The sequence below is a fragment of the Aspergillus luchuensis genome, chromosome 8 (genome assembly GCF_016861625.1).
Source record: "Aspergillus luchuensis IFO 4308 DNA, chromosome 8, nearly complete sequence".
Lineage (NCBI taxonomy): Eukaryota > Fungi > Ascomycota > Eurotiomycetes > Eurotiales > Aspergillaceae > Aspergillus > Aspergillus luchuensis.
Window position 1 is genome coordinate 332,178 of NC_054856.1, and position 21,472 is coordinate 353,649.

At 49.3% G+C, this 21,472-nt stretch overlaps 11 protein-coding genes across 11 annotated transcripts; 8 read left to right on the forward strand and 3 right to left on the reverse strand.

Moving 5' to 3' along the window:
- Nucleotides 1-1,242: 1,242 nt before the first annotated feature.
- Nucleotides 1,243-2,882, reverse strand: RRB1 (ribosome biosynthesis protein RRB1; the record flags this gene model as incomplete). Its single annotated transcript, XM_041681104.1, has 3 exons — nt 1,243-1,267; nt 1,334-2,591; nt 2,684-2,882. The coding sequence occupies 3 exons, from the start codon at nt 2,880-2,882 to the stop codon at nt 1,243-1,245; spliced, it is 1,482 nt and encodes a 493-aa protein (XP_041548080.1).
- Nucleotides 2,883-3,676: 794 nt separating this feature from the next.
- Nucleotides 3,677-4,772, forward strand: SPG1 (Spg1/Tem1 GTP-binding protein; the record flags this gene model as incomplete). The annotated part of the gene is made up of 4 exons (XM_041681105.1): nt 3,677-4,145; nt 4,202-4,494; nt 4,545-4,619; nt 4,674-4,772. 4 exons carry the CDS (start codon nt 3,677-3,679, stop codon nt 4,770-4,772), a joined length of 936 nt encoding a protein of 311 aa, XP_041548081.1.
- An 888-nt stretch (nt 4,773-5,660) lies between these two features.
- On the reverse strand, nt 5,661-7,417 carry AIM9_5 (phosphotransferase enzyme; the record flags this gene model as incomplete). Its single annotated transcript, XM_041681106.1, has 3 exons — nt 5,661-6,367; nt 6,417-6,644; nt 6,697-7,417. The coding sequence occupies 3 exons, from the start codon at nt 7,415-7,417 to the stop codon at nt 5,661-5,663; spliced, it is 1,656 nt and encodes a 551-aa protein (XP_041548082.1).
- A 1,021-nt stretch (nt 7,418-8,438) lies between these two features.
- On the forward strand, nt 8,439-8,986 carry AKAW2_80122S (GFA family protein; the record flags this gene model as incomplete). Its single annotated transcript, XM_041681107.1, has 3 exons — nt 8,439-8,504; nt 8,568-8,730; nt 8,793-8,986. The coding sequence occupies 3 exons, from the start codon at nt 8,439-8,441 to the stop codon at nt 8,984-8,986; spliced, it is 423 nt and encodes a 140-aa protein (XP_041548083.1).
- An 859-nt stretch (nt 8,987-9,845) lies between these two features.
- Nucleotides 9,846-10,763, forward strand: AKAW2_80123S (uncharacterized protein; the record flags this gene model as incomplete). Its single annotated transcript, XM_041681108.1, has 1 exon — nt 9,846-10,763. The coding sequence occupies one exon, from the start codon at nt 9,846-9,848 to the stop codon at nt 10,761-10,763; it is 918 nt and encodes a 305-aa protein (XP_041548084.1).
- A 119-nt stretch (nt 10,764-10,882) lies between these two features.
- HRR25_2 (serine/threonine protein kinase) lies at nt 10,883-11,794 on the reverse strand (the record flags this gene model as incomplete). Its single annotated transcript, XM_041681109.1, has 2 exons — nt 10,883-11,268; nt 11,335-11,794. 2 exons carry the CDS (start codon nt 11,792-11,794, stop codon nt 10,883-10,885), a joined length of 846 nt encoding a protein of 281 aa, XP_041548085.1.
- A 913-nt stretch (nt 11,795-12,707) lies between these two features.
- AKAW2_80125S (uncharacterized protein) lies at nt 12,708-14,504 on the forward strand (the record flags this gene model as incomplete). Its single annotated transcript, XM_041681110.1, has 2 exons — nt 12,708-13,094; nt 13,152-14,504. The coding sequence occupies 2 exons, from the start codon at nt 12,708-12,710 to the stop codon at nt 14,502-14,504; spliced, it is 1,740 nt and encodes a 579-aa protein (XP_041548086.1).
- A 199-nt stretch (nt 14,505-14,703) lies between these two features.
- Nucleotides 14,704-15,423, forward strand: AKAW2_80126S (uncharacterized protein; the record flags this gene model as incomplete). Its single annotated transcript, XM_041681112.1, has 1 exon — nt 14,704-15,423. The coding sequence occupies one exon, from the start codon at nt 14,704-14,706 to the stop codon at nt 15,421-15,423; it is 720 nt and encodes a 239-aa protein (XP_041548087.1).
- Nucleotides 15,424-15,929: 506 nt separating this feature from the next.
- On the forward strand, nt 15,930-16,955 carry AKAW2_80127S (D-2-hydroxyacid dehydrogenase family protein; the record flags this gene model as incomplete). The annotated part of the gene is made up of 1 exon (XM_041681113.1): nt 15,930-16,955. One exon carries the CDS (start codon nt 15,930-15,932, stop codon nt 16,953-16,955), a length of 1,026 nt encoding a protein of 341 aa, XP_041548088.1.
- Nucleotides 16,956-17,491: 536 nt separating this feature from the next.
- AKAW2_80128S (uncharacterized protein) lies at nt 17,492-18,025 on the forward strand (the record flags this gene model as incomplete). Its single annotated transcript, XM_041681114.1, has 1 exon — nt 17,492-18,025. The coding sequence occupies one exon, from the start codon at nt 17,492-17,494 to the stop codon at nt 18,023-18,025; it is 534 nt and encodes a 177-aa protein (XP_041548089.1).
- Nucleotides 18,026-19,543: 1,518 nt separating this feature from the next.
- Nucleotides 19,544-21,171, forward strand: AKAW2_80129S (uncharacterized protein; the record flags this gene model as incomplete). The annotated part of the gene is made up of 4 exons (XM_041681115.1): nt 19,544-19,814; nt 19,863-19,994; nt 20,043-20,345; nt 20,390-21,171. The coding sequence occupies 4 exons, from the start codon at nt 19,544-19,546 to the stop codon at nt 21,169-21,171; spliced, it is 1,488 nt and encodes a 495-aa protein (XP_041548090.1).
- Between the last annotated feature and the right edge of the window lie 301 nt (nt 21,172-21,472).

Consider the following 21,472-nt stretch of genomic DNA (forward strand, 5'->3'; position numbering starts at 1 on the left):
TCACCATCTATGTCCTCTGACCGTGTCCCGCTACCATACGAACCATAAGCCCGAGCGATGGCAGGTAGTCCATCATAATACTCAACTCCTAAAAAAATGATCCACTCTCTGAATACATATCATCAGCGCGTGTGACGCTATGAGGAAAGCAAAACGTTTATATGATCCGAATCAAGCTACTTATCCTAAGACGGACCGATATCTTTCTTCAGCAGGTCCCGCTACCATACGAGTCCTAGCCTCCATCGTAGGTAGTCTGTCCAGATGCTCAATTTGTTTAATACATGATCATCTCTCCCAAGACCGAGGCGACGAGGGAGTAAGATCTACTTATTAGTAGACCGATATCTCTCTCGAACAGACCCCGCTATCATACGACCCATAACCCCAGTGGCAGGTAGCCTTCATCCAGATACTCATCTTATACCTAAAGAGCACAATTAGCTCTCTGAAGACCTACAACCGGCGGGTGCTGACGCTCTGAAAGAAACCAAAGATTTGAATCAAGCAGCAATAACACTGGGAGGTTGTTGCTACTAGCTAGCTAGCCGGTTGACAGTGAGCCACAAGACTTAGGTGGCAAATAAACCCTCTACACCGCTATATACTTTCATCGCCCACACACATACCTTGATGTGGAAACGTCGTTTTGATCCGGTCGAATGGATATGTCATTGGTGGGTGTGGCGGGGAGTGACTCTGGCATTGACGCGGTCGGCGGTTTCAGTATGCTCTCTCTGCCTTTCTCTCTATATTGGGGACTTGGTGGCTTTATATATGAGGACCATTAGCAGTGCCATGTTTCCTACCGCGAACGATGTCGCTGCTGCTGCTGCTGCTGTTGTCGCTTTAGGGCACAAGTGTGCAAGGTGGAGCTGAGCTGCGCAGCAGATCCGGGTCATCCCGCCCAGCATGATATCTACATAAAACAAGGAAAGTGGAGACTTGAGCAAGGGTCAAACTGGGTCAACTGAATTGAGGGGTTCAACTACTACATACTATTACTACCTGAATCATGAGCGATTGGTTAAGTAAAGAGTACCTCGTATCACAACTAAAATAAAATTCAGACTAAGTTACGGTCGTTTACAAACCAAGGACATAGACATCATGCTTCATCATTGTAATCTATATAATTCATCATAAAGCAATAACATAACCGATCATGTGGTATAACGCATCAAAACGCACCAAACTACCTATATGCATTCGTTTAAATTGGCACTTTTGTTGAATTTTCGTCTACACACTGATTGTCTTGAACACACTGTTTTATAGTTAGCTTTGTGTCCTTAGGAATAAGTATGAGAGGGGAGAGTGGAAAATGACTTACCCAAATCCAGCACCACCCGTAGCCATGATCGTACCGGGCATCTGGGCCTGCCAGTGGATTTCCTTGACGGACTCCGTGTAGTGCACGAACAGTAGCTGCGGCGGAACTTCCTGCATTCCCGCCTCGCGGTTCTCCTCCTCGTCCAATTCCACGGCCAGATCCCACAGAGTGACCGTGTTGTCGGCGGATCCGACTGCGACGACACTGTCGTCGGTCGGGTGCCATTCGATACTCGTCACGGGCTCGCGGTGGAAGTCGAACGAAGCGACAGGGGAGGCTGTGGTCTGAGATCCCGCGGCATTCGGCTTCCAGTGTCTCAGATCCCAGACAGCCCACTGTCCATCATCCGCACCTGTCGCAAGGAGGTGGAAAGTCTGGTTGGACCAGCTCATGACGTTGACGTCGGTGTTCGAGACCTTCACATCGACAGCAGGCTTGCGCGACTTCGAACGAACGTCCCACACCTTGACACTGCCGTCACTGCTGGCAGAAGCGAAAACGTTCTTCTCGTTGGGGGACCACTGCAGTTCCTCAACAGACGACAAGTGGCCGGTGAAGGGACGAGTGTCGGTGACCCAGCCACCACCTTCGGTGCGAGTCGTCACGTAGATCAATCCGTCGTTGTCACCGGTCAACAGCTTGCCGAGGGGCTGCAGCGGGGACCAGTCGAGGGCGTATCCCTCGGACTTGTGCATGCGGAGAGTAGACAGGGGCTTGTTGGCGGAAGGAGGGAGGATAGTTCCGGGGACATCGAAGCTGGTGAGGTGGGGGGTAACATCGTGAATCACAACCTGGGAGTTCTCGAGCATCGTAGCGGTAATAGTCTGCGGGGGCTTGGAGTAGTCTCCAGACTGGTTGGGGGTCTGGTGGGCGCGGATACGGTTGGTCGTCGATCCAAGGGGAATGCTCTTGTGTTCGAGGATCGCCTCGCTGTCGTCGTCCGAATCGGAGTCGCTGTCCGAGTCCATGCCATCCTCCTTGTCCATCTTGCTCATGCCGCTGAGCTTCAATACCATGAGTTCGTTCTCCTTTGCCCGTCTGCCCTCAGCTTGTGTGCCCGTCACGGCGTAGACAGTAGCGGGGTAAGTCTTGCGGTTGTCGCCCAAGGAGTCGCGCACGATATCGAACGATAGACAGGGCCACGGGGTGCTGAGAGTGTGCAGCATGTCGTACGTAGACGGATCAGGAGAGAGGACCTCTCCGGGCGCCAATTTTGTCCTTCCGGGAATGAAAGTCTGCTTGTCTACCTCCATTGCATCTGAAGGACCAGTGGTGGTCAGTATGGCTGCCGCAATCGAGGATGGCAGTATGCGATTGGCAGGACCGGTCGCATTGGGCGCATAATCGTACCTTTCTCTTCCTCCTCCCGTTCGGCATCAGGACGACCATCTACACCAGCCTCGAGGACCTCATCTTCACTCTCGAACTCATCCTCATATTCGTCCTCGAACTCCCCCACCTCATCGGGAGGGGCATCGACGACGGGACGCTCACCAGCCTTGAGGGCGGCGTTCTGCTCGTCGGAAACGTCGGCGGATCTCTTGGACATGATGAACCGGTGGGACGTGTAGGTTGTCGGGGAATTAATTTAAATGTCGGTCGTCCACAAACCCGGTTGAGTAGCAGGAGACTGACTGAATTTCCTGACCGCGAGACTCGGGGAACTTTTTTTTTTCTCTGTTCGCCAGGCCGAAATTCACGGGACAAGGGCGCTAAGCCTATCGGGGAATAGACCCGATCGGAGACTGGCGCCCGCTTTTTGCTGGCTTTGCTTTCTGGAGAGCTGCGGCTGTGTTTGCTTGTCTTGCTTTCTCCTCCAAGGGGCTGTTCCTCATCCCTCCTCACTCCTCAGCTGGCCCTGTCCTTCTTTCCCTCTTGTTGGTGCTGCTCTGCTGTTGCTCCGTGGTTGGCACCGCCTTCGTTTTACTCATTCTCTCTGGTCTCTGCTTGGTGCCGCTAAGTTGCTTCCTTATCGCCCCCATCATTCCACACCAGCTAGTGCACCTGTCACATTGTTTGGTTTCTGCAACAAAAGGTGCATACCACTACCCAAACCCATCCTTCCCGCTCATTGCTCCAGTCCGGGTCCCAAGCTATAGAGCTTGCATCCCAAACATGATAACTGACAAACCAGTAACCACCTAGATCATTCTCTACTCCCCTTTGTCATCGTCCGATTTTGTTCCGTTGGATGGGTTCCGGGAAACCGGTGCTGTGATCCCAAATCCTCAAATTCGGTTGGTCTCAGCATCCCCGCTCCACCGGACTTCGACCGTGTTTACGCCTGGGACTAATCCACACCACCCACAGATACCATCCGAACCCAACATCTGTCATCCAAATATGGATGCCTCGCAACTGCCCGTGGCCGGCGCTTCGGATGTCGCAAATCAGGCGCATCTGGAGCAGCCCCAGAGCCTTGATACACCCGCTCCCGCAAGCCTCGGACTGGCGGGACCAGACGAGTTCACAACCTCAAATGGCTACAGTAGCGACTCGCGCGCCCACTACTCCTCCCACGAATTCAACTCTCCGGCTCGCGATTTCCACAATGAAAACGACCAACCTCGACAGAACTTCTCCCCGCTAACCCATCAGCCGCAACCCTTATCGACATCCCGTCCCAGCTCCGAAATGTCCAACAACCTGCCCCAGCCTACACACGACGTCAGCCAAAAGCAACCGTCGCAAGCAGCCAAGAACAGTGTGGTGATCAAGGTGGGGATGGTCGGAGATGCCCAGATCGGAAAGACCAGTTTGATGGTGAAATATGTGGAGGGTAGTTGGGATGAGGATTATATCCAGACTCTCGGTAGGCAACAGATTCTTGCGCGGTTCACTAATGATAATGCTGACCGTGATGTCAAGGCGTCAACTTCATGGAGAAGACCATCTCCATTCGTAATACGGAAATTACGTTCTCTATTTGGGATCTGGGTGGCCAACGGGAATTCGTCAACATGCTTCCCCTCGTGTGCAACGATGCTGTCGCAATTCTGTTCATGTTCGATCTCACGCGCAAAAGCACACTGAACTCGATCAAGGAGTGGTACCGACAAGGTCGCGGGTTCAACAAGACGGCCATTCCCTTCCTGATCGGTACCAAATATGACCACTTCGTCAACTTTCCCCGCGAGGACCAGGAGGAGATCTCAATTCAGGTGAGTGAGATTGCATGTGAGGTGTCTTAGCGCGCACTGACCACCTATAGGCGAAACGGTTTGCCAAGGCCATGAAAGCCAGCTTGATTTTCAGCAGTACAAGTCACAGCATCAACGTGCAAAAGGTATGTTCAACTCTATGCACTACATAACTGTTGTTAGTGCTGACAACATGGTAGATCTTCAAGATTGTCCTGGCCAAGGCCTTTGACCTCAAGTGCACAATTCCCGAGATCGAAAATGTTGGCGAACCCCTACTACTGTATAAGAACGTCTAAGTCACGACCAAATGAGTGGGATGAACGATTACGTATAAGGGACGACGTGATGTTGATGATCGAACTTTCCCTACTTTGGGCTGTAGGATACGGTGATCTGGTGCCAAGTCCTGGAATCAGAAGCGACTGGTCTGTTGGTGTCCTCGCTACTTTCTTTGTCTATTTCCGTCTGTGTCTTTTCCTCATAAGCATTGGGATGCGCTAGGATTTCCTTCGTGTTGATCACTTCTCTTTGTTCTTCCATTTCCTTTCGCTTTCACTGTGTTAAATTCACCACATTGTTTCTACTTTTCTCTTCGTTGAGCCCGTCAGCCGCAGGTGACAAGTCACATGGCGTGCCTGCGGCGATGGAGCAGGAGTGCTCGGTTACGGCATTGGCCTGATATATTTCTTTTACTTCTATTTCTTTTTCTATTACATGTCATTACAGCCACAGTGGATACTGTTTCTTATGTTCAGATAGCTCTAATGTGACCTGAGGTATCATCTGCCTCTGCAAGACTACATACTTTATCCAGCAGGTCTTCCTCCAAGCAGGAAGTATTTCAAACTAAGATTAATAGTTCGAATCCGGTAAGCTTTCTTACTTACAAAACTGGGTTATTTGTATTCATTATGCCCGATATTAGTAACTATGGCGATGGATACGGGGTTAAGGAACCGATATATAAGTATAATACTTTGTTGAACGCCTTCGAAGTTCTTTTTTTTAACTTAAAATAATACTATCATGTCAGCTCTTGCTCTTCTATTGTGTCAGTACTTGGCTATAATATGGTATGGAATTTCAATAATACAATGCGACTACTAGTCTAGCCCTTGAAGTTAGACCACCAATGGTTCGCTCCTAGAATGTTTCACTCATGTTTTAAGAGGCCCTAGTAAAGGTTAATAAACTTCGTCACGATCCCTAAATAGCCATCCTTCTTCCAACAGCCGAATGCCTTCCTCATCCCCTTCCGCACTCGCTATTAGTGCAGACTTGAGTTCCGCAACTCTCTGGACAGTCTCATCATAGCGGTCGTTACTGACCCATCCCTCTTCGGACACACCACCGACTTGATCATACCACTGACTCACCACCTTGTTCAGATTGAGCCATGTTTGTTCTTCATCGTGAAAGTCATTCAGTTCTTCCGCTGAGAACTTTACAGGGCAGTGCTTCCCCTCTGTATCAGGTAGGTGAGGCCAATATTCCACCATCCGGACTAAAGCTCCCTTCAAAGTGACTAGATTTCCACTCCACTGACGGCCCGCCCTATCCACGAGATGCTGCCGGGGAAGCAGAATGGGGTCACGTAAAGCTTCAAGATGGGGTTTGTTGTAATGACCGTTGAAGATACGGTAATAATGAAATAGTAAACGTCGCCGGTAGAGTTCATCCGCCTCGGCTTTTTCCTGGGACGACAGGGCCACATAGTTCGAAGGAAGTGATGGCTCTCTCAGATCAGTTGACTGTTGGAGATCAGGGTTTTCAAATGCACGAGGATAGCCAGCTGCCAACAGGCGCGGTTCAATGAAGGTGTGCTGCCAGTCAATGATACAGGACACAGCACCAGACTCTGGTGAAATATAGATATTGTTTGGGTTCATATCTTTGACTTATTAGAATGAACGATGGCACACCACAGTTTGAAGACTTACCAGGATGCCGAAGAGTTGGTTTATTAAGACGGCTATTTGTGTCCTCCGGAAGCAGAAATGGAACTAAAGCGAGATACTTGTCCAGAAGTGGCAAGTAATCAGCCGGATACTTCAACCCAGGAAAGACGCCATTATATGGGAAGTCCAATTCAACTGGTTTTCCAAAGGAGCGGATCCATTCAGCCTCTTTTCTAGCAATACACGCTAGGTACTTTTTATGGTTGTTCCCTGTGAAGATGAGAAAGTGGAGGTATCATCATGTCCAAGCATAGAAACTCACAGGGTCCACGATCAATATTCAGAGCGGCTCTTCTACCGTACGAAAACATGTAATCTGCTGTTGGACCAATACAGAATACTTCATAGTCTTCGTTGTGTGGTATGTCGGGAGCATATAGTGCAGCCTGATGGTCCTGCTTAATGTCCGTTTTGAAGTAAAGGCTCCCCATAGACCCAAAAGGGATGTTGAAGAACTTCTTCTCAATCTCAACGAAACTCGATGCAAGCTCATGCCGATCACGTTTGCTCATGCCATGCCATTTATTCTGTAATCCAACACCCTTCGCCTTCTCCATTAGGATGTATTCCGCACCGACAGGGTTATCCTCTAAAGGCGAATACCCATATAGCTGGGGCACAGGGATGCCTTTTGCATGGAGGAAGCACAGGGTAGCAGCTTCGCTAGCAGTGGCATAGTACTTGGGACCGGTAAAGCGATATGGTATCTTCGCGATAACCTCGAATCCGTCATCCATTGTTATGAGAAAGACACGATTGAAGCCACCCTCTGCTAATTTAGTGATGTGGGTGGCATGCCCATGGTCCCTGCCGACAACCTTTTCAGTTTCTCGTAAAAGAGCAATATGATCGAATTCAACGTAGCGTTCGTCTAGCCGGAGTGATTCGTTAAAGATAAATCTACCAGATGTATAAGAGTACAGATCGTAATTTGCCGCAGTTCCAGAATGGAAGCTGCGGGCCGCGTGTTGCTTCAGTCTCATGAAGCGGCAATGTGCTTGCCAGGGCAAACGGAAAAGAGATGTAATATTAAGATTGATTCGTCTGACATCGGAGAGATGGTTTGGATTCAGGTCATAGGATTGCCCTGTGATGAATTTTTCTTTCGGAGGACGAGAGGATTAGTTTCTATTGACGGACAGACACTCGGACGGCTCCTTGATAAGCCAGACAACACAATGCGCCCGCCCGGGCTGCCCCTTGCGGCAGCCCACCTGCTTCTCTCCTATACAGACTCATTGTAAGGACTGAGAGGCACTAATAGTAATTTATACATTCTTATTAGTACAGGATCGCCTCTTTCAGTTACAAACTGTATTGGAAGATAATCTTGGTCAGCTAAGTTGCAGAGAATATATTGACTCATATTCCGGGTACATTGGCTTACTCTGCAAAACCATCTGTAGCATCAGTGTGTAGAAATAGTTTATGGATTGTTTTTTCTTGGTCGGATAGGAAATAATGAGTGGTCTCAAATCAGGCAACTTTCAAGCGTTGCAGGCAAAGTATCATATATACGTTACTAAGACAAGGGGTAAGGCGTTGTATGATAAGAATAGGCAGTGTTAAATTAGGGTAATGCAGACTAAGGCTACTTACTATGCTACACTAATACCCCGCTCGCTCAAGGACAAGGTCCGAGGCCTAGTTTAATCAGTCTACTCCTCAGGCCGATGAGGTATCCCAGATAACACTGTACAGTAGTCATAGTAGTTCGCTGATTCGTATATAGTTGCCACTAATGTACTAGTAGTTGAAAACTAGTTAACTAGCTGAAACGCCGCCATGATGACTCAACGGGGAGGCGTTGGGCTTCAATAACTAACTACCTCAACCTCAACCCGCTTACGTTGGGATTACCTTAGCTTTGTAATCTGTTCTCAGCTCACCCTTATAATTTGAATATATAGCCGCCTCATCACTCCCAGTGCAGAAGAGCTTTCATAAGGCACATTTCAGAAAGTTACTGTCTGTATATAATATCCAACAACCCATACTCTGACAATGACAACAGGCAGCTGCTTCTGCGGAAATGTCCGAATTGAGCTTAGTGGCGAGCCTATGATAGTGGTTAGTACCTGACTAGGTATCTACCCCCTTCAACAAGAATAGTTCTTCTAATTTAGAAAATAGGCCCTCTGCCACTGCCATGACTGCCGCAAAGTCACCGGCACTCTGTATTCCTACAACTTCGTGTCCAAAGATGACAACGTGAAAATCACGGGGAATCCCAAAGAGCTACCGAAGACGTCTGACAGCGGAGTTCGGATCGTGAACCATTTCTGTGGGGATTGTGGTATGTGGATATGTCAATCACTCAATTTCTGCATATCATCAATTGACCTATGGTGCTGGTAGGTACGCCGCTCTTCGGATACAAAGTAAATGCCGATGGAAGCGCGGGTGGATTTAGGGTTGTGCGTGCTGGTATTTTCGATGATGAGACAGTAAATAAATACAAGCCAGGACATGAAGTCTTTACCAAGAGACGGGTATGTTGGCTCGATGCTACGGAAGGAGCTGAGCAGTTTGAGGGGATGGCGCCTCTGTGAGGCATAAAATGTTGCGGTGGGACCGTAGGTAGCTTACGAGATAAGGCTGAATGGGTAGTGTTTCGGCGTTTCATTGAATGGATTATCACTCACTGTTATACAATGAACGGACTTTCATGCATACCGAATAACTGTTTTCTGAATTCTTACGAGAAAGCTTAGCATCAAACCTGCCATGGGGAGACTGTCCAGATCTATGAAGATTGTGGTCGACTTAAAGTGTCAACGTTAAGCTTGCAGCTTCCGGGCGGAAAGTGGAGCCGGGGTCTGGCTACAGGGTACCATGTCCATGGGACACAAAGTGCAAATAGATCAAGGACCTTGGTAGACAGATCGATGCCATATCATGTAGTCTCATACAAGGGGTGAATGGTAAGCGAGCCACGTGCACTGGTTATCCCCGAATGTATCTACCGATCAAACTTTATCTGTCCGCGTATGCAAGGGATAAATAATGGTAGATCTGATAGACAATCATCATAACTATACAAGGTTGTGCTCAAGAGAAGCAATTATACCATTCTAACACACATCTAAATCCTAATTGGACAAAAATTCATCTCTAAGCTAAGCAACTAAATTCATGACACCCTCGGCCCATGCCGGTCCTAAGAACCCGGACACCGACCGGTCCCCATGCCGTCTATATCCGCCCCTAACAACTAGATGCAACGCAGGATCCGGCCTCCATACAATCTCCGACCGGACGTAATACAAAGTCCGGATATACTAAGTATACTTCAACAGCAGCTTCACCACCACCACAACCTCATCCCAACAACCAACCAATCAATTTCTCTACACACACTGACATCACAAACCAAACATCTACAATCAACCACCACCACCCAACGACACAATGGACCCCCAAACCCTCACCATCCTCCCCGCCACCAGCCAACAAGGCCTCTCCATTATCTCCGCTATAACCAACCACCCAACCCTGCGCACCGAATACACTCTCCGCGCCCTAGTCCGCAACCCATCCTCTCCAACAGCCCAATCCCTTACCAAGCAAAGCATCGAAGTCCTCCCCGCGGACCTCAACAACCCAGGAACCCTCACCCCAGCCCTAACCAACACGCACACCCTAATCCTAATAACCCTAACGGACTACTCAGTCCCAGACCTCAAACACCAAGAACTCACACAAGTACAAAACGTCATTTCCGCATGCCCCAGCACCATCAAACACATCATCTTCAGCAGTGCCGTACCCGCCCACCCTCACGGACGGGAAGTAGACGTCTTCGACTCGAAGTTCGCAGCCGAGGAGGCACTACGCACACTCTCCTCATCCCACGGCATCAAAGTATCAGTGTTCTATCCGGGCATGTTCATGCAGAATTTCGAGACGTTCATGAGGCCTCTTCCTGATCCGGAGGGAAAGGCGGACTTGGTTGTGTATAATGTTATGGATGGCGGGAAGAAGATCCCGCTGATTGATGCGGTGAGGGAATTGGGGAAGTTTGTGGTTCCGATTTTGACGGGGGAGACTGAGAGGGTTTATGCGGCTAATGGGGTTTGGTCGTTTGAGGAGGTGGTGGAAATTATGGGTAGGGTGATGGGGAAGAAGGTTCGGTATGTCAGGATGGAGGAGGAGGTGTATGCCGGATTCATGCCGGGGCAGAAGGGGTGGCAGGTCGTGGATATGTTGAGGTTTTATGAAGAGGTTGGGTATCATGGGGGGGATGAGGAGGGGAAGGTGAAGGAGACGTTGGGGGTGGTGGAGGGGGTTAGGGGGTTTGAGGAGTTTGTGGGGGACAAGTTGGTTTAGTTGGAGTGAGTGGTAGTTTCAATTTGGATTTGAGTAGTGCTGTGCTATCTATCTGTTTTTGTTTATCCTTATGGTGGGGTTGTTTCGGGTGTTCTAGAGAATAGATATTTCGCTACTAGCTAAGGGCTACTTGACGAAAAAGATACATACGCTTCCTCAGCTGGTTCTGCAACTGCCTCCTTAAAGCGCTTTTCTGTCCAGTCAAAGACATAGTCGTGGCTGAATCCCTGCCGCTTGAATTCGGCTGCGAATCTCTGCCGGAGCTTAGAGTAGTTCGGCCGCTGGTTATAGCGCAGCGATCTCACGTGTTCAAAGTATTGTTTGAACACTGCTGGGAGATCTTCGCACAACTCGTCCAGACTGATTCGTCTTTTCTTGCTGCCCATCTGCTGTTCGGGACTTTGTCCCCCGACAGTAGTTGTCATACCACTCCAGGGTAATTTATTTTTGAGAAGGTCAATGAGCACGTAGCCAAAGCTCTCCATGTCATCCCGATACGTCTGACCTACACGATTGTCAGTATTCTGTAACAACTAGTATATCATCAGAATGGTAATAAGGGAAAACACACAATGCAACTGATGCGCAGCCCTAGGTGCATAGTCGTTCGTACCCAGGAACGAATTTGCCTGATCTCCGTTATAAGTCATCGGATTGCCAGGTGCCAGCACTTTCTCACGCGCAAGGCCCATATCCACAAGATAAATCTTATTTCCCTCACGGCCTCTCCCCATGAGGAAGTTATCCGGCTTCAAATCCCGGTGGATAATACCCTGGTCATGTAAAGACTTTAATCGACAAATCGCTTGGTCGGCTATCAAAAGAACTGTCTTGAGGCTTAATTTCCCCCCGCAGAAGTATTTGAGGTCCCAGAGACTGGGGCCTAGAAGTTCCATACCCATGACGCGGTACTCATCACAGATGTCGGTAGGGAAGTGGAGTTTAAGCATGCCAGTGGATTTGCCCTTTTGGAGCTTCTCGTAGAAGAATGATTCCCTGGTGAGGGAGTCAGCGAGTTTCGTGCGTTCCATTTTGAGCGCAACGCGCTCTCTGGATTTGGTATCGAGATCAATTGCTGGGAATTTTAGTATTTGTTAAGAAGGAAAGGGAGGTGGGGGGTTACCTTCATAGATTTCGCCATAGGTGCCTGAAGAGATGTAATTGACGAGTTTGAAACGGTCTGCGACGATGATATCCTGTTCTCAGTCAGTCACTGTTTCTTGTGAATATCGAACCCACTCACGAGTTGTTTCATTTTCTTTTCCAATTTGGATTAACTTTATTGAATGATGCTGGGAATGTGTAGGCAAGAGGGACGAGGAGCTGGAGAAAGCATGGCTGCTTATAGTAAACTATATGCGTATAGTAATCTTTATAACAATGATCTCAAAGGTATTGGGAATTCTTTTGCTGAGTTTTGTTTGTTAGATATGTTTGAACGGGTTTGAAGGTGTATGACTTGTCTGGCGGTGTTTGAATAGCATAATGGGCGTCTAGGCAAACAATGGAAGTCATTGTAGAGTGTTTCAGAATTAGGCAAATATAATGAGCATTATACTTCAGGCATTAGCCGTCTCAACAATGCACCTGCCTTAAGGGTAGATACATGATGCTGTATATAGATACCACAGTATTACAAACAAGGAAAGCTCTTTCTATGACGCAGTTCACAATCAAACGTCAAAGACCTCTTGAACACCCTTCTGCCTGAAACTAATGAACAAAGTCCATAACACTTGAACTAGACAATAGACCACTGTTGTCAGCAACACCACACCGCTGAACAAAGGACCAACACAGGCAAACAATGAACCCGGTGTTTACAATGCACTGTGCAACCAACCCACCTATATGTAGAAGCAAAGCAGGACGGGACTCTCAAGATGTGTCATGGTCAAATCCAACACTTCCTACAAACAGACACATCAACCGTACTGTACAACCATGGCACAAACTCCGCCAAACGACAATCAACCCCGCCAAAAGGCCAGCGCAAAGCGTGTCAAACGCGAGCTAAAATCCCAGCACACCAGCCCTCCGCAAGTATCCCAACCAGCTCGTCATCTAGATCCATTGCCCTTGAAAGGAGGAATGGCAAAAACGAAGAAGTCGGCTGCCCGTCGAAGGCAAAGAAAGCTTTTCAGCCAGCAATACTGGGATCAGCATCCAAAGATCCATTTGACTTACAGCGCACTTATGGAGTTCCGCCACCGTGAAGGAAAGATCAGATGGGGAAACGGTCGTGACGAGACACCACCTCTGAAAATTGACTGCAAGTCTGTCGAGGACTTTGCGAGAAGAGGCGGGCCTGATCTGACGCACCTGTGTGATGTAGGCTTCTGCCTTTTATTATAAGCCAGATTCATTACAAGCTAACGTCTAATCTAGTATCAACATCGTAACAATCGAAACCGCGAATTCGATGTCCCCAAACTCAGCATGCCCGCTATCTACGACATGAATTTAGAAGGCTATCTGAATCATAACGGGGTCGAGAAACGGTTTGGTAGGGAGCGCGAGCCGTTCAATATCGGTGATCTTCGACGGATAATGATGCAGAATCGATCTGATCTGGATAGCTTTGGTCCCGGGGCAGCGCGTGGCATTGGTAATATGTGCAGGCAATATAAGACTAATAGCAACGTGCTGCCAGGCATCTACCTGAACCTCTTCGGCGCCCGATATGATAGCACCATGTGGCATACAGATGGGCCGTTAGAGGGAACGATAACAGCACTCAAAAAGCATTTCTACAATCTGGATCCCATAGTGCCGCACATGATCTCGGCCAGGCCTGATCTCGTCGATGGAGCCGATCCGAAGGCCCTCGTGGGCCAAGTGAAGGAGGAGAGCTCGGCGAGTCCGCCTGTGCGAACGGGCAAAAGAGGAATTGGGCAGGGAAAGGACAAGGCGACAAACCAACCACCAATCCACACAGAACTTGAAGGATACATCACCCCCTATCACCTCTTGGAGGGTGTGAAAGAAGACAAAGAAGATCCCGACAAGATGATCTTGCCGAATTTCTTTCTTTACAACATATGCAAGCATGATGATCGGCTTGCTGGAGAACGTGCTGCCTTGCATAGCGGCGCTCTTGGAGCACGGGCACTATTTGAGCTCGAGCATTACGGAAAAGACTATATTGAATTCAGCGGAAAGGCGCACACGTTTGTTGCCGTGCTTGCGACTACCCATATGACTATCTACGCTATTCATGCTATTCCTCCTCAATCAGAGGGGAGAAAGATGGACTTTCAGATTACGGCGATCAAGGCTTTCAAGTTATCTGATAGGAATCTCGGGCAAGATGAGCTCGTCGCAATTGTCAAGAAAGGGGTTACTGCATTGAGGAATCTCAGGGAAGAGGCACATCGCTATCGGCAAAGGCTCATTCGGAAAGCAAACGGCGAGGATGGCGACGACGATGACAGCAATAATGGAAACAGTTCCCAGAGCTATAGTGGATCAGGCAGCAGCACTGGAACTGGCAGTAATTCTGGTAGTGGTGGTAGTGGTGGTAGTGGTGGTGGTGGAGGCAATGGTGGTGACGGTGGTGACGGTGGTGACGGTGGTGATGGACAAAAGCAATATGACGGTAGCATGGAAAATGGCAGTGACAAAGCCGACAGAAAACAAACTCTGAGTGGATCAGCGACGGAAAGAAAGGCGGGAGCAAATGCTGGAGTAAGCCTATTAGAATCTATGTACAAACTCGTGGGACGACGAGCACAACCGTGACAACCTGACTGAATTAGTTCTTATGCATCATCGTATTCCCTATATAGCTTCCATACTATACACTTATACATTGATTCCACAATCTCACCCTAGCATTCAATGAAAAGTACCAATCAATCAGACCATCATGACAGTAACACAAACCATGAAGCCACAAAAGTCACGCCCCCAGCAACTAGTATAAAAAGTCAACACAAGTATGATCTATCAAATTGTCAGTCTTCAATCTCCAAACCCCACCACCATCATTACCACCATTCCCACATCATCAAGCCCATCCAAAATGAACCCCCCAAACCTCCTCCCCCACAACCCCCATCATCATCATCATCATCATCATCATCATCATCATCATCACCACCAACCCCCAACCCTAACAACCTACCTAACCCACCTCCCCTTCCTCCCCCTCCACGACCGCATCACCTCTCTACACCATCTATCCCAATCTCTCACTCCCCAAATAACCCCCACGGGCACACGCCTCATCAACCACCCATCCTTCACCGGCCCCGCACCCCTCGACCACCTCGGCACCATCTACATCACGACCGGTCGCGACTGCGTGGCCAACAACGCCGACTTGTCCACACGCATCCTGCACGCCGACGTCGGCGCGCTTCTCGAATCCATCTATGAAAAGAGCAGAGAGTTGCTGGATGCCGGTATCCAGGACGGGAGCGTCGTCTTGTCCGAGGAGAATAAGCTGCGGGACGGTGCGGGGGCGTGTTGTCGTGGGGAACCGGAGGTGATGTTTCGGGAGGGGTGGGCGGTCGAAGAGGCGTTGTGGTTTTATAGAGTGGATTTTGAGAGTAGATGGGAGGTTGCGGATCGGGATGGGGAGAGGGTGTTGTTTAGGGCGAGTGTTGGGATGTTGGAGAGGGCGGCGGAGTGGGAGGAAGATGGGGAGGGGATGTAGGTGGTGGTGTGCTACGCTGTTTGGATGTTTGGATATTTGGATAGGTGCTGGGAGCTACTTAGGATAGCTTGTTGACCTGCCGGGTGGATGTAACCTGATTGTAATATGGAGTAATAGCCCTGTGCTCCCATCTGTGTGCTGGGGTAGGTGAGTGGAGTGGAGTATCCGGGGTAGATCTACAGTGGGACAAAAAAGGATGTGGTTTATGGTTTAGTTGGGCATATGGTGTTCTCGACTGAATTATCCTTGTTTATGTCGATAATGGTACAGATACACTATATAATTTAATATTAGAGATTTAGAGTACTGTCCCTGCATCAAGACCCTTTATCCGAAGTTGCCCCTCCGATGATCGGTGCGGGGAGAATCTGAGCTCATCGCGGGGTTCCGGATATACCCTCATCCCGGGTTATAAGCCGGCTTTTCCTACCAATTATTAATCACCATAGATACTCTCTATCCACCACACTACGTTCACGATCAATCTACTCCTGAATACCATCAAGATGCCTCCCAAAGTCGCCATTCTCGATGACTACCAGAACATCTCCCCCCGGCACTTTGCCCACCTGACCTCCCGCGTCGACATCAGCTACTTCCCCGACACTCTGAACCCGCGCGACCCCGCCCAGCACAAGCAACTCATCCAGCGCCTGTACCCATTTGATGTTATCGTCACTCAGCGCGAACGCACTCCCTTCTCCAAGGAGACCTTGTCCGCGCTCCCCAACCTCAAGCTCCTCCTCACCACCGGCACGCGCAACCTCGCCTTGGACTCCGCCTACTGCGCGGAGCGGGGCATCCCCGTCGCAGGCACAAAGTACCGCCTCAGCGGCGTCCACTCCACAGTGCAACACACGTGGGCACTGATCCTCGGAGCAGCGCGACACATTGCGCGCGACGATGCAGCCATCAAACGCGGCGAATGGCAGGGATCACTCGGTCTGTCGCTGGCAGGCAGAACGCTTGGGTTGCTCGGTGTCGGGAAGCTCGGGGCGCAGGTGGGGCGGGTAGCAGTCCAGGCATTCGGGATGAAGGTGATTGCGTGGTCGACGAACCTAACGCAGGAGAAAGCGGACGAGCAAGCAGAGGCGATGGGATTACCTGCGGGTAGCTTTGAGGCTATTCCTAAGAAGCTGGATTTCTTCCAGCAGGCGGATGTGGTGAGTTTACATAATGTTCTGTCGGAGCGGAGTCGGGGAATCGTGGGGCGGGAGGAGCTCGGAGCGATGAAGAAGTCGGCCCTTCTTGTGAACACGTCACGCGGCCCGTTGGTGGACGAGACGGCGTTGTTGGAGACGCTGAATCGGGGTGGGATTGCCGCGGCGGCGTTGGATGTGTTTGAGACCGAGCCGTTGCCGGCTGATAGTCCGTGGAGAACGACGGCGTGGGGGAAGGATGGGCGGAGTGAGGTGCTCTTGACACCGCATATGGGATATGTGGATGAGCAGATCCATGGGTGGTATGAAGAAGTGGCCCAGAATCTGGAGCGGTGGTTGAATGGACAGGAGTTTACGGTGCGGTTGAATTGAGTTTGTGCTGATTCTGGTCGTCCTTTGTTTGGATGTTCAATAGAAGCGGGGATGTGTGGAATGGCGTGGAATGATGTCGATGTTTCAATCTAACTAACTTACCTAGTTTATTGAGCCCAAAAATAAGACTAAGAAACTCATGCACGCATCAAGAATAGGACTGTAGTCTAATGCAGGCAACCCAGTACTATTACGTGATGTACCTCGGCTGATCCACCAGATAACCATAAACAAGGTGCCTTGTTCCGTGATCATTCCCGCCCTCCCACTTTAAACTCCATGACTCTGCCAATAGCCCTGCGTCACCATCTGCTGCCAGATCCACTCGTCCGCAGACATCCTCGGCCGATGCAACATGCTGGGGATCCTTTACGCCGATACTTAAGGAGGGGAGGAGGTGTCCGTCGGTACTCCCAGTAACGCTCTTACTTCTTCCTACCTACCTAACTATCTACCTACAATACAACCTACATTACTACTACTACCACCACCACCACCACTATCACTACTATTTCTCCATCTACCTCTCCTCCAAAATGGCAACCACAATGACAGCCACAACCACCACCACTACAACAACAGCACAAGAACCCACTCCCACTCACCCCCACCTAATCCAAGTCAACCGCAGCCCAATTCCCTTCGCCAGCGGGGCATACAGTCTGGTCTCCGCACCCGCCGGCTCCCTGCTATGCAAAATCACCGGAACTACGCCGTCCAAGAAAGCCTACACATCTGTGCAAACGGGACGGGACAGCCACATTGAGCTGAACTCCGACCTGGTGTACTGCAACCACTCGTGCGATCCGACAGTCAACTTCGACATGCACAACATGGAGGTACGGGTGGTTGACAACCGCGACTTGAAGGCGGGGGAACCGTTGACATTCTTCTACCCGTCAACGGAGTGGGAGATGGATCAGCCGTTTGAGTGTACGTGTGGCAGTGGGGAGAAATGTAAGGGGCGGATTGATGGTGCGAAGAACTTGAGTACAGAGGTGTTGGGGGAGTATTGGTTGAACCCGCATATTGCTGAGATGGTGGCTGAGAGGGAGGCGGGGAGAAACTAGGGAGTGAGTTGGTGAGGGGCAAGCATAGTGGGGGGTGGGGTGGTGTGATGGTAGACTAGAGGCTTGATAGACTTAGACTTTGGTGTATATATGATGAGTAGGTGGATATGTTGTGCTGTTGGCTTAGATGTATAGAATTGTTGGTGTGTTTAGATCTGAGCGTTTTGTATGAGTGGTGGGAATAGATGGTGGAAATCAGATCTTGTGATTGTTGTTCTGATGGTGGTGTTGCTATAGTGGGGGGTATTACAAGGCTGGATGTTTCACGTGCCGAGGTAGAGAGATAAGAGGAATCTATACCATTGTGATTTGTGTTCAGGGGCACCTTAGCTTATTGTCAAGTTAGGAACCTGAGCAGGTGTATTTGGATAAGCTCTCGTAGAATTTGCGGATTGTAGCGCCATGTTTACTGGCAGGTTATAGTATACCTGATTTGGAAGGCGGGGTAACCACACCACTTGGTAACAGTCATGTGCTTGAGCTCTGAAGTTTTCTATGGTTTCACTCTTGATTTCACTGTAGCTGTCATATAATCAACAATTGCCAACTCACTTTTCAATTGTTCTTCTGAGAAGTCTGTTGTTTGACATGTGATTCTCTCAATACTCTCTATTGCCTCACAAACAGTGTGATAGTATGGGAACAACAAAGTCTTTTATCTCTATACATACGCTGCCTGAGGTAATACGATGCTTATAAAGTTCTCATGCCCAGATAGTCATTGGCAATCAACCGCCTGCCGAGAAAGCTGTTGACTATATAATTTGGTCAGGCCAGCACTGCGTCCCCCCTTAGCTCATAACATTCTACAATTCTACGATGATCAGAGAAGTGAACTATTCTCCGATATGACCTGCAAACATGAGCCTACTTCTCCTACCCAAAGATTCGATGAAAAGGTTAGCTGGAGCCTACATTTCTATCGGACTGACAGATACATTCCATTCTGGCTGAGTACTTGCGGTCTGAAGTGAAGTATTCAGCTAGGATTCACTGCGTAAGGGATAACTGGCACAAAGTACTGCCAATGCAAAGAGTATGATATCCCCTTGATTAGCGACAGTGGAAAACCATCAGTGACTACTGGATTGGAAGACATCGTATTTTAGAGGTTATCCAGAGTCTTAGAAAGTGCGCCCACAGCGAAGAGCACCATCTGTATCAATGGAATTGCCCTCTATGGCGGCTATTATCGATCTCCGATACCACATTGAACATAAGGTTTCAACAAATTGCTAAGTCCGCAATTCCCTATGTCCGATTACACTTCCGGCTCAACGGTCGGATTTCGCGTCTTCGGTGTCCGGAGCTTCAGATTTACCAATTAGGCTGTTCTGGAACAGCAGGATAACACCAAAGGAGTGACGTGGGATTTTAGTCACACCACCTATCCGAACACGGAAATTGAGCTCCCTAGCTTCCCCGCTCGGTGTCATCGGAACCAAGGGAATCCTGTTGTATAAATATCCCGCTTCACGCAGATTAAGTTTGATAGAATCTTCAAGCAATTGTCACAAAATGCCTTCTACGATCTTGCTCCAGAACGCGACCATTCTCGTCCCGTCCGGGGATGATGTTACACCACTCCGCGAGCACTCTCTGTTGATTGAGGGGAACAAGATAGCGCAGATCTCGTCGCATATTGCACCTCCATCGGCCGACACTCAGGTTATCGACTGCACGGGCAAGATTGTGTCGCCTTGTTTTATTGATACGCACCATCATCTGTGGCAGACACAGCTCAAGGGACGTCATGCCGACCATACCTTGATAGAGTATATGCCCACTGGTCAGTTAATATCTTGAACTTGGTGCCATTAGTTGCTTATAGATGTAGGAAACCTTCAACAAATCAATTATTCACCCGAAGATATCTTCTGGGGCCAGCTCGCAGGCTGTCTAGAGGCCTTGGATGCCGGCACCACAACGGTCGTAGATCATGCCCATCTGAATGTCACGGCCGCTCATTGTAAGTTGATAGACTTCAATTTCCCAGCTTGAAGTTAACCCAGTATAGCTTTGCATGGCCTCCAAGCCACGGTCTCATCCGGCATTAGATCAATTTTCTGCTACACTCCCACTCACACTGTCAAGTCATGGAAGCCGGAAATTGTACCTGGCGGAAATTTTCTAGATGATTGGGTGGTAAAGCAGCTGAGTGATCTCGCTGCTGCAGCTCCTTATGGAGACGGCAGAGTTGAAATAGGGTTGGGCTTCGATGGGGTCATGCTCCCAAAGGATGTCGTGGTATCACTTTACGACAGAGCCCGCAAAGCAGGCACGAAGGTTATAACTACGCACTACGTTCGGGGGCACTTCAGTATGTTACCACACACTGAATATGTACAGGACTAACCAGAACAGACGACGTTTCATATGTTGATCTTCTTGATAGCTATGGTCTGCTCGGACCAGATATCATCCTTTCCCACGCAACAAATCTCACATCAAGCGACGTCGAGAAGCTGTCCAAGGCAAAATCATGGGTCTCTTCCACCCCAGGATCGGAACTGCAGATGGCACATGGATACCCAGTCTGCTTCCAGGAGGGATGTAGTAAAATAAGTTCTCTCGGAATCGACTGTCATAGCAGCACTTCTAGCGACATGGTTACCGCTATGCGTCTTGGGTTGCAAGCCGAACGAGCTCGTCGGAACGAAGAGGTCATTGCCAGTGGAAAGACTCCCCGCTCGTTGGACCTCTCCATACAAGACGTTTTCCGTCTGGCAACCATTCAGGGTGCCCGTACCCTACATATGGAAGATAAGTTGGGCTCGATTGGAGTGGGGAAGCTTGCCGATCTAGTCATCTTCGACGGAACCAGCCCGGGGATGGTGTGCGCGAGTGAGCAGGACCCGGTTGCAGCTATTGTCCTTCACTCGTCAATTCGTGATATCGATACCGTCATTGTCGACGGTCAGGTGCGTAAGAATAATGGTCGACTGGCACCCGTGGAGATAAGCCCGTCGTTCTCGGAGGTCCATATACCCAAGCAAAAGGTGGAATGGGGTCATGTGGCGCAGAAACTGATTGCCAGTCGGCAGAGCATCGAGGAAGCCAGGGTCAAGACTGGTGCCACTGACCTGGATTCCATGGTTTCAGCATCGCTCAAGCTATTTCACGCGGATCAGGCACGGTTTGTATGATCAAGCAGCTGAGCCTGCTCGGTCCTGCAAACTACATTGCTGACGCTCCAACGAGGCTAAAAAACAGTGAAAAATGCTAAAATCGTAGGATGGATATAACCGTGCTTTAGAAGCTACAGGATCCGGATCTGATAATTCAACCGAATACCATTTCATGTAGGGGATGGATGGGTTTTAAGTTGGGACAACGTTGGGAAATATCTGTGGAGTAGATTAAATAAACGTTGGGTGGTTGACATTATGCCGAGGCTCCATTCCCGAGATTATAATATCAGAACCAAACTTCATTCCTACACTACAC